Genomic DNA, 12,180 nt, shown 5'->3' on the forward strand with positions numbered 1-12,180 from the left:
GACTCAAAGATGAATATATTTGATTTAATTATATGTTTGGTCCCTTACGTTTATTTTAGGTTTCAATTTTGTCATTTATGTTTTAAAAGTTTCAAGTTTATCTCTTTTGTTGTGAAAGTTTTAAGATGATCCAAAACATTAATCAGATTTGAATAAATTAGTCCCTTCCACTACCTAATATTGGGTTTAATAAAACAAAAAAAAGTTTAAAATTGATTTTGTAAATAAGTTAGATTTTTTTATCCCCGTGAACTTAGCTCAGTTGGTAGGGATATTGCATATTATATGCAGGGGCTGGGGTTCGAACCCCAGACACTCCACTTCTCCACAATTTAATTGTGTGAGTTCTAACCACTATGCTACTTGACCAAAAAAAAAAAAAAGTTAGATTTCGATGCCCATAATCTCAACTCATATCTTTAAACAACCGAGTGATAGAAGGGGCTAATTTATTTCAATGTGGATAACATGTTCGACCAACATAAAACTTTTAAAACATAAGGCACCAACTTAAAATCTAAAATAAACATAAGAGACTGAACATACAATTAAATCAATATATTTTATGCAAGCAATTGAATGACACCACAATTTTTGTTCTTTATTTATTTTTATTTTTTTGGGGAAATTTTGTTCTTTTTATTTTCTTTGCAATCATATAGATGTGTTAATCTTATAGCCTTTGCAGATGTAGTATTTTTGGACCATTGACCTAAAATAAAATATCAGAGACACTAAAGTTTAAAGTGAATAACTCCTCTCAAAAGTGAGAGAATAAAAAAAAACCTAGTAAAGGTCTTCATTTACTTTTAATGTTACAAATATATGCATTACAAATTCAAGTTCAACAAATAAGTATATATACATTTGCAAAAACCAGCAGCCTTTTTCAGCTTTGGAACACTTCTATCATACAACATATAACCCTCATGGATTATCTAAATGGAACCAACTATCACATGATCTTAAATTTCATATACTTTCTATAGAAACCTATTTAGAAAACTAGAAAACAGAATAATAAAAACAAAAATCTATTAAACTAAAAAAAAAAATGTCTAGGAAAATTTCACCTTGGACCAGAAAGCTCCATGGCTTGGATTAACAAAGAAGAATCATCGGTAAGATCAGAAAATCGATCTGATGAAGATAATTCATACGGTTTGCCCTTGGTAGTGTTATCCGCTCTTTGAGAAGCTTCCCATTTTTCGGCAAGACCGTCGCCTTCAAGCATGCGTACGACTTCGGACATTTTCGGTCTGTGGGCTGGAAGATATTGTGTACACAAGAGTGCAACCTGAACAATTTCCTCCAGCTCATTCTTGTCATAGTTGTTCTTGAGATCCTTGTCTACAAGCAAGTCTAGCTTCTTCTCTTGATGAATTTTCTTCACCTAAATGTATATAATACAATGGCTTAAACTTTTTTATTCTTTAACAAATGTAGATGGATATTAATGAAGGCAATTTTTAGTCCCTGCAGTATAACCTATATAGTCCTTATAAAAATAGTATGTCAATTTGAATTCTTAAAAAGAGACATATTTATTTTTGGTTTTTGTTATTTTGATATTGTCCATGTAGTATTTGGTACATATTGAATTAGTCCCAGTAAAATAAACCTGATGTCATATTTTAGGGACTAAATCCAAAACAATTAAGACCATAAACAAAAGTTTCTGCTCTTCCGGGATTAAAATCGGCAAAAATGGTTTGTACGAACTAAAATAAAATAAAATAGGATAAGTACATTACGGATCAAGATTCCTAGCAGTATATTCCGTGGTTATCATGAATTCACGCAGTCAGCACAACGGTGACGGTTGGATTAAGATCAAGCAGTCCGGATTTCAAGCTTGGTATTTTGGATTTAAAAAAAAAAATCAAAATTTCCATACTTTGTGAACTGTTTGATCTTAATCCAACTATCACAAATGAACTGACCAAACGAAAGCATGGATATCCAAACTGCAGGGAATCCATTTTCGTTATTCGAGCCTTCAATAAATGATGAAAGAAGAAAAGGTTACCCAATCAAGCATGACTCCTTTTTGGTTGGCTGCTTTTCCAAATTCAAGGGCCCTCAAACCTGTGATCAATTCAAGAAGCAAAATGCCAAATCCAAAAACATCAGTCTTTTCAGAAGATTGTCCTGTGGAAAGATACTCAGGAGCTATATGCCCTACTGTCCCCCTCACTGCAGTTGTTACATGTGAATCTTTGTGGTCTAAAAGCTTTGCCAAACCAAAATCACCAACTATTGCTTCACAATAATCATCAAGTAATATATTTGCAGCTTTCACATCTCTATGGATTATCTTTGGATCACATTGCTCATGAAGGTATAATAGTCCTCTTGCTGCTCCTAATGCAATTTGCTTCCTTGTCCCCCAATCCAACACTGGTTTAGCTGGAAATAACAAAAATTGGTATATGAATCAGTCACGGTTCCAGAAATTTTAACATGTGAAGCATGTTGAAGTAATATCCTAGTAATTAATTATTGTATTCTTTAATTTGAAGTTGATTTTCAAAATTGAAAATCTTAGGCTTAGATATGTGGACAGGTTGTTCGAGCTGGTCGGTGACTGAGGGTGCGGGGGCGAAGTCCCCCGCTCTACGGTTCAAGGTAGTCTTGTATACTGGTATTTAAATACAAGTACTAATCTATAACCCTAAGTTTGAATAATATAAAATAGATGCAACACTCTGTAGTCGGAGACTAGGCACAATTGGCTGAAGCCCGTGACCAAATCTTGTGCGTTTTTTGTTTGTGTTTTTCGTATCTGACAAAAATCTTGTGTAATGACAAAAATTATTGGTACATATAGTTCTGTAGGTTGCCATTTCAAATTCTAGTGGAGGGAAACCAAGTTGATCCATCTCCGTCGACAACATATTGTTCTATCATAAATCATGTTAAAATTTATCATACAAAATTATAGAATTGAGCTTACCCTTCAGACGCGAAGCGACGCTTCCATTGGACATGTAGGGGTAAACTAAAAGTCTTTCTGATGTTGTCATACAAAATCCATACAATTTGAGAAGGTTTCGATGCACTGCCAAGCTGATCATTTCAACTTCAGTCTGAAATTGTATCTCTCCTCCCTTCGCATTGCCGTCTTTGAGCCTCTTTACGGCAACAAGTGTGCCATCTGAAAGAATTCCTTTGTAGACATTTCCAAAACCTCCTTTTCCCAATATGTTCTTGTTGCTGAAGTTGTGAGTAGCAATCTGGAGTTCTCTTAATGGAAACCTCTTCAAGTTTCCTAGGTAGACTTCTTCGTGATTTCGGTCTGTAACATGGTTATCAAATCAAGATTCAAAGAGTTAATTAGAGGACCTATTTTTCGAATCGTGAAACGAAACTTATTATGAGTTATAAATCAGGGTTCAAGTCATAAATCAAATGTACCTTTAACATCAAAGAATGCTTGTTGATTATGTTTGTGTCTCCTCCAAAGTATAAATCCAAAACCAAGGACTAACAAACAAAGGCATCCAAGACTTAAACCAAAGACAATGGCCATTTTGTGAGCTTTTGTTCTTCTTGATGGTAATGCATCTAGAGAAGCAAAGATAACTTACTCTCAATCAACAATACAATGGCTATGCAGAATATATTGAAGTACAACACATAGTTCTAAATTGCAGTTCACAACTGCTACTGCGGCTATTATTTTCGCATTTCACCGCAATGTCAAAGCTCGCAGCATAACCGCAATTTAGAACCATAGTACAGCATGTGTGAAAGTAAAGAGAAATTGTAAGGAAAATTTCATTCAAAGATTTTAAAAAGGATCTTACAGTTAGTATTGTTTAAGTTCATTGACATAGGCATGAGTTTCATGCCATGGCAGTTTGTTTGTTTCTCTGTTGCACATACCAGAGGGTTTCCAACAATACTGAAAACAACATGAGAGAATGAGAAGAATTTCAAAGTTAGCACCAAATTTTCTAAAAACTACAGATATCGACACCTATGTAGCTCCGACACTTCACATTGAAGGCTTGTTTGTTGTCTGACACCAACACGACACTGACACATATGGTTTATTGTTACATATTCAATTACTTATATTTTCTTATATGATCACCGGTGTCTACGAATTAGTGTCAGTGTTGTGTCCATGTCAGTGCTTCATAGACACACACACATATATATATATATAGAGAGAGAGAGTAACCTGAATGATTTCGCCAAAATTCTAGGCACATTACCAGTAAGATTGTTGAATGATAAATCACTGAAATAATGATCAGAAACAAGTCATCTTTAGAAATACAATTAACAACAAAATGAATTAACCAAGTAAAGAAAGAAAGGTTAAAAATATTACAGAAAAGCAAGTTGTGCCATGTTAGCAAGTGACTCAGGACATTCACCAGAGAAACTGTTATTGTTAAGCCTCCTGAAATCATGTCAATAACTTCTTAGCTCTAAAAATCATGCTACTACTAAAAAATATGTTAATATACAAAATCTTTTCATCTTTAATAATAGCTCATAAATGCTTACAAGTACTGAAGGTTTCTCAGATGACCAAGAGAAGGAGGAATTTTTCCATGGAAGAGGTTATCAGAGAGGTCAAGTGTTTGAAGCATGGAAAGTTTTCCTAGCTCTGAAGGTATTGGTCCAGTTATGTTGTTATTCTGTAACACACTGAAATAGTAGTAAAAATTAAAATATGCCTGATTTTGTATCAGTGGAAATGAAGAACGGATACGGACACGAACACTAACACGCCGATACCGCTAGTAATTTTAAAAAAACACATAATTAAGTGTAATTAGATGTGTCGGTGTCGTACGTGTCCGACAAGTGTCCGTTCTTCATAGAGTTGGAAGTAATAAACACAAGTGTATGATTAAGTATGGATTCTGCAGATTTTGAATTAATTGATACTTGCTAAAGGTGAGTTAAATGAAAATTGATTTATGTTTGATACATTCATGTAAAACTACGTTGAACAATAATTCATGATTAAAAATCAGTTGTAGAGGCAAAAGTTCCAAACTCTAGCTTCAAGTTAGAATCGATTCTGGAACAAGAATCGATTCTATCGAGAAAATCCAAACATGTCAAAATCAATTTTGCCGCATCTAAAAGTAGAACCAAACAGACTAAGAAACAAAATCTTGAGAATTTTGAATTGCACAAAAAAGTGCTTTCTGATTACTTACACTGTTTGAAGATTGGTTAAGTTTCCTATGCTTGAAGATAATGTACCAGATAAATTTTGACTAGGAATGCCCCTAAACCAAAACAAAACCAAAATCATTAAACTCTTCAACATAGAAAGCTTTGTTTTAGAAACTTTTTCAACTTCAAATATACAAAAAAAAAATTGAGAAAAAAAAAAATTACTCACAAACTAACAACAAGATTCTCAGGAGAACAAGTAACCATATTCCAACTACATGGATCAACAGCATCACCATCCCAATTTTCAAAAATTCCATGAGGATCCATTAATGATTCTTTTATACTCACTAAAGCTTGCACTGCATTTACAAAGACAGAGAAAAATTCATTTCAAAATTAAACACTTAAGATTGTCAGAATCACAGTAAGCCACCGTAACAAAATCACAGTGTCACCGTAATTTGGCTAAACTCACTATCAATTCGAACATACTATAAAATTATAAAATTTGAAGTATACCTTCAAAGTTAATTCCCTTAGGAGAAAGCAAAGCATTTGCACAACTCCAAAACATGAACAATGTAACAAAACATAGAAAAACTTCTCCTCTAAACATCTTCATTGAACAAAACAAACAAGATTGAAGTAATGGATAGATATTGATAACAACAGTTCTCAAGTGGTTTTTTTCAAAATAAGAAAGAAACCATGTTCACTTTTTTTTCATGACAGAATCTACCATTCACCAAAACATTTGTGTCAGAAACAAACACAAGAACAAAAAAAGACAGGTTCATGAATATGTTATAATAATATAAAGGTAACTTTAGCATGCCTGTCATTGAGTCAGGTTTTTTGTATTGATCAAGATAATATGTAAATGGTTATAAACAGAAATTAATTTAAGGTGAAAATTTTATGGTATGTATGGTTCTAAGAGAATGTGTCAAGGATAGAATTGGAAATTCATGTTGTGTTAATCATGCATGTGCCAATAAAGCATAAAAGAGGTTTTAGAAATTTTTTATTTTAACTAAAGTATATAAAGCCAAATACTATATATTAAAATATAACACTAGTGCATGAGGGATATATGTCCTTTAGTCATAATATTTTTACTAGTAAACATCTACTAATTTGTCCTTAGTTGGAAGCACATTTTGAAAAGGAAAAAATATCTTTAAATAAGAATCTCAATATAATTTACTACATTTTTTTTTGTTCGTCTTCCCTCAAACTATCATGGTTGATGGCTTAACCCATTTGTGATTCTAGGCATTGGCTAATACCTTGTTTTTCTTGTTTTAGGTGGTGTGTAATTATTGTGTAGACACTATTTGTAGATTGGTATTACTTCCTTAGTATACCTTGTATTAGGAAGACCATTTGATTGTGTTAATATATTTCATTTTAGCTTCTTAAAAAAAAAAAAGTATTACTAGATCTTTTTATGACCTATGAAATTTGGTTGGATAAATATATACCCAACATCCAATTATTCAATGATATGCCATATTTTTATTTTTATTTATTTTAAAATAAAAGAAAATTTTGAATTAATTTCATTACGCTACCCACAAACTTTAAATACCTACAAATTTACCTCTTTTTAAATGTATTTTTAATTAATACTATTAATTTGTTTGAAAAGAAGAAAAGTCAATAAAAACTGATTTTTCTCATTTAATGTGAGATTCATAAAACACATCATCACATTTAAGGTTGAGTATCTAGAGTGTGACGCAATAGTGTATAGCTCAATAAAAGTTGAATAAACTCTTATATCAACTAAGATTCTATATTGCACCTAACACAACTCTTTTAAAATCAACGTTGTATATGAGACTCTTAACAAGGTTAAACACACATTAATAATAATCAAATACAAGATACATACATAACTTACACTACAATTTTTTTTCTTAATATACTTTATTGATGTGAAATCACATCTAAATTAGGCCAATATATGAGTATCAACAATAGCATAAAACCACCCTTAAAAAAACAATAGCATAAAACCACAATGCTTTTTTTTTTCTTGTTTATGTTTTGATGCAAAAGTGGCAAAATCTCTATATACTTTATCTAAGTGGCAGTACATACATGTTTTTTGTTTTCTTGTATTACTCAAAGAACCTTAACACATGAATTGATAAACCTTGTGTGTGAGATAAGATTATGGTTGCTTGGGGCTTTGAAGAATCCAACATTCCCTGAGCTTGGCCATTCAGTAAAGTTCCAAACACCAAATTATTTTAACCCAAAGTATTGAGAATGTAAGAATCTCGAGGAGGTGGAGGTTCTAGGGGATCGATATTTAATATTTATGATGGATTTGGTCACCCACTATATATTATGACCCACTACTAAGATCTCTCTTGGTTTTTTTATTTTGTTTTATACAATGCAAATTATTGCTAAGTAGTGTTTTTCTTGTATTAAACACTATCTCGATCCTAAATTATAAGTCGTTTTAAAAACAAAAATATTCCAATTATCTTCCATTTTATATCCAATTACATATAGAAGGGTCAATTTTCTTCTTGTTCCAATTTTTTTTATCGGTTTCTCCATTATTTTGATGGTGAATTTTATATCCAATTACATATACCGGTCTCCCTAATATTTTGGATAAGATCGGCCATTTACGAAATATTGGCACAACGTAATTTTATATTTAAAGAGAAGTTCGAGGCATCCTGTAAATACAATTCAGTTGGTAGTTGTAAGGATAAAATATTATGCAGGGGTCAGAGTTCGAACCTTATACTCCTCTGACCAAAATAAAAAAGCTCAAGGTAAAGCCTTTTTCATAAAATAATTAATATTATTTAATTAAAAAATGTTATATCATTAAATGTAACCATTTTTTTTGACGCAATCTTAAAATGTAACCATGATAATAGATGTAAATTTCACTGTATATTTACGTACAAACTATATAGTATTTCTCATGTATTATTATATATACATAGTCATAGTCTCTCTGTTGAGCTCAGCTCACTTGGTAAAGGATAATACATATATATGTAATGGTCGGAGTTCAAACCCCAAACTCCCCATTTATTCACCGTGACTTTCTTTAGCCGATATGCTATTTGACAAAAAAATAAAAAAATGGTAAAATGTTGTCATGACATTGGTAGAGGTGTGCTTTTTAGATTCCATACACCACTATCAGGCTGACCCTCATTCCCTAAAATTGTTCAAACATGGCAAAATTTTCAAAAGCAAAAGCTGTCACTCATCTCACTTTCTCTCCCTTTGCTTTTTCTATGATCACACTCATTTTTCTCTTAATCATGTTTCTTTCTTTTTAGTGTGCCTCCTTGCTCCCTTATCATGAAATCTGTCAATTAATACATTAGTTTAAGTCCCTCTCAAGCTGAAAAAAGGTCCATGCTCAATTATAGTGGGAAATATTAATTTTCTTTGATTTAATGCTTGCACAACATAAACAATATTTTAATTGTTGTCTAATAACTGTGTGAATTTTTTACACCAATATTCAATCAACTTCTAATAACAAATCTTGCATGAAGTATGTGACGTTACGTCGTACAAATTCATTTACTCATCATATAACATACAAAGACCCAAATGTATAATCAGGGATTCACACATTAAGGTACAAGAATACCCTCCCCTAAAAAAAAGAGTACAAGGATATCCTAATCATTTAAGTGGATTCTATGGCTTTGTTTAAGAATATTATAATAATATAAATTAAATTTGAATAATTCTTATAAAATCTTCAAAACCTTCCTTCAATATAATTTTTTTAATTCCTCAAATGAGAAAGATTTTGTATTAAAAAGTTGTAAAGAATATCCGAACATGTAAGAATCAAGTGCAGAGAAGGAATTCACTACTCGATTGCATAAAGTTACGAAATTGAGGGAATAGAAATCGAGGTCGCACTTGATCTTTTAATTTGAATTTAAAGGAGATTAATTGATCCAGCTGCATAATAGTTTATTGATAAATAAATTACTTAATATATTAAACTTTAACTCAAAATAACAGGCTTGACATGATTCTTCTATTAAACTTTAACTCAGTAGTGCACCGGGTATTGTAAGCTTATCACACGTCAGCTCACAATCCTAGGGTTTCTTGAAAATTTAGGGTGTTACAACTTTCATATCCCTTTTGGCATATGAACAATGAATTATTAAAAGAACTAATCGGAGAACTTAGTAATGTCCCTTTTGGCATATAGTTAGATATAATGTGAGTTTTGCATCGCTGTTATGAACATCAACCATCGGAAAAATATTGTTGGTGTAAGTCTTATAGGTCAATCCTCTAGGAAAAAAGTCTTATAGGTCAATGAGTTTTTGTTTAAACTTAATAATTATTGCATGACTATTTATAATAAAATCATGTCCCCGTGAACATAGCTCAGTTGGCAGGGACATGCATTATTATATACAGTGGTCGGATTCGAACCCCAGACACCCCACTTATTCTCCTTAAAAAAATGTGATTTCTAGTCACTAGACTACATGACAAAAAAAAAAACCATTGTGTTAGAAGTGAAATTACTCATTCATTTTTTAAAATACCCTGGTCATTTTGAACCCTAAATTGCACCTCTCTCTCCCACTTTCTCTCCCTCTAAGTCTCCATTTGCAACAACGAGCACTATGAGTGAAGGAATTATGTTCGTGTTGACTGAGTAGATGTGTTGACATTCATTTCGTGATCAACCGCCTTAGTTTCGACTATAATTAAAGATGACACACTACAAGAGGTAATTATTCAATCGTTGATTCATCATTATTCATAATGATCAAAATAAAGAGAATTTATATTCCGCTGTGAATTTTATTGTTATGTATGATCACCATTTCCTTTTAAATATAATCAAGATAAAACTTTAAAATAAGAACACCCGAAGAAATATATATTGATATTCTTGTGTGTCTTAACTACATGCATATATGATTTCATCTCACAATGATAATTTATTCCTTCAATATGGAGGAGGAATAAAAGTGGAGAAAAGAACAATGAGAATAAAGAAGATGAGGGGTGTGTTATAGATTTAAAAGTCTTATATAAGACTAAATAATCTCCTTATATATATTTAGTTTAAATTGTATTTTTGGTCCCTTAACTATTTAATTAATATCGCTTTCGTCTCTTAATTAAAATTTGATTTATTTTGGTCCCTTAACTTCTCCCTGTTACACATTTTGGTCCTTTCCGTTAGTTTTCATTCAAAAACGTTAAATTTTCCTCATCTTCTTCTCCTCTTTTTCATCTTCATATCATCTCCATCAACCTTTAACAACAAGAATCCTCGAAAAATTCCATAAGAAAATGAAGAAAACCTAACGTTTTTGAATTAAAACTAACGGAAAGGACCAAAATGTGTAACGGAGAGAAGTTAAGGGACCAAAATAAATCAAATTTTAATTGATGGACCAAAGCGATACTACCTAAATAGTTAAGGGATTAAAAATGCAATTTAGCATATATATTTACTATAGGGACCGATTTGTTTCTTATGCCCTTCTATATGACATGTGTAATGCCATATTATCATTATCACGATTTAAAAATGCACACAAAATAGGTTGCGTGATACCCTTTCACACAAGAACAAACATGTCATTCTTGTTTATTTTTGTTAAGAGACTAAAAAAGAGTTATTTTTTCTCAAAGATCAACTTTGAATTATTTGATTTTTGTGAGGGGTGAAAATTAGACACTTTCACATTAAATTTAAATTAATAACAAAAATTTGAAATAAAACGATGGGGAATGGGGATCAATATAGAAGTAGCAAGGAAAGGAAGAAAAACAAATAGAAATATAAGAAAAGAACATTACAAATAAGGACCTATTTGAGGAGAATAGGAGATGACAGCTAGACTGTATTGTCCATTTCCCAAACATCACCTTCAACCCCAAGGCAAAGGGACCATAACCTTTGATTAAATTTTAAGGTAACCCTCTATTTGTCTTTTTTATTTTACCATGTCTTTTCTTCACCCTTGTGGAAAAGCTACCATATGTGAGATGTCACTTAGACTTAACACGTGGCATAAATTTTTATTAGTAGAACACGTGGCATTTTGAGATTGGACAAAGGTTTTTTATTTTAAGATTGGACAAAGTTGATAACCTCTTTAAATCATGATGCACTAGTAGCATACTAGCTAGTAGCTATTGAAGTAGTAATCACATTACTATGAGGGCATGCATTGGGTATTACGTTATCAGCAAGGGTCTAAGAAATGTTCTATTTGTATGAAAATTTGGCCGTGAACGATCCACATGCATCTCTAGCTATCATGCAATTGCTACCTATTGGAATCTCAAGGATCATCATGGAAGTTTGTACAATATCATTAGTTAAGTGCTGAGGTTTAAGAAAGATCAACTTTATTTTAGTAAATAAATAATAAATATAAAAGACGATAAATGAGAAAGTGTATTATAAAATGTTTAAGTTTTATTTGATATTAGGTGTGAGAATAAGCAAAGTCGAGTTAGATTTCGTAAGGGTTAAACCTGACTTGATAAAAAATTTAAGGTCTAACTTGACATGCCGTCTATCATAAGCTTGAATATGGTCTTTTGAAAACCTGATATGGTTTGTTAGTCTATTTCATATGAACATCTTTAAATATGAACAATATTAATGAATACTAGTATGCTTAAATTATGAAAAGGTAAAAAAATTATAATTTAATTCAAAATACAAAATATAATATAATGATATTATTAATAAATAATACATCTACTTAAGTAGAGTGGTCTGGTAGACTTAATAGAATTTTTTATGGCATGTGGTTTAGCATGTTTAGCAAAATAGGCTTTAAAAAAGCATAAACCTTCTTTATTTAAAAAAAGTTAGGTCTAACATATCGTAGGTTAGGCCGTAAGCTTCTATAGACCGATCTGACATTTTCTCATCCATAATTGATATATCGGATGAGTTTATAGCCCGTAAAATAGTTGATATACTAGTTGATATCATGAGTTTATGACAAATAAGTTATTTGATATATACTT

General features: G+C 31.5%; 1 protein-coding gene across 1 annotated transcript; it reads right to left on the bottom strand.

Annotated features, from left to right (window-relative positions):
* Positions 1 to 777: 777 nt before the first annotated feature.
* Positions 778 to 6,024, bottom strand: LOC25495505 (protein NSP-INTERACTING KINASE 1). Its single transcript, XM_013595730.3, has 11 exons — positions 5,668 to 6,024; positions 5,375 to 5,507; positions 5,187 to 5,258; positions 4,522 to 4,665; positions 4,343 to 4,414; positions 4,190 to 4,249; positions 3,810 to 3,907; positions 3,418 to 3,567; positions 2,957 to 3,298; positions 2,030 to 2,409; positions 778 to 1,393 (listed from the first exon to the last, which is right to left on the bottom strand). Exons 1-11 carry the CDS (start codon positions 5,768 to 5,770, stop codon positions 1,070 to 1,072), a joined length of 1,878 nt encoding a protein of 625 aa, XP_013451184.1. The 5' UTR covers positions 5,771 to 6,024; the 3' UTR covers positions 778 to 1,069.
* Between the last annotated feature and the right edge of the window lie 6,156 nt (positions 6,025 to 12,180).

Source organism: Medicago truncatula, chromosome 6, assembly GCF_003473485.1.
Source record: "Medicago truncatula cultivar Jemalong A17 chromosome 6, MtrunA17r5.0-ANR, whole genome shotgun sequence".
Classification (NCBI taxonomy): domain Eukaryota; kingdom Viridiplantae; phylum Streptophyta; class Magnoliopsida; order Fabales; family Fabaceae; genus Medicago; species Medicago truncatula.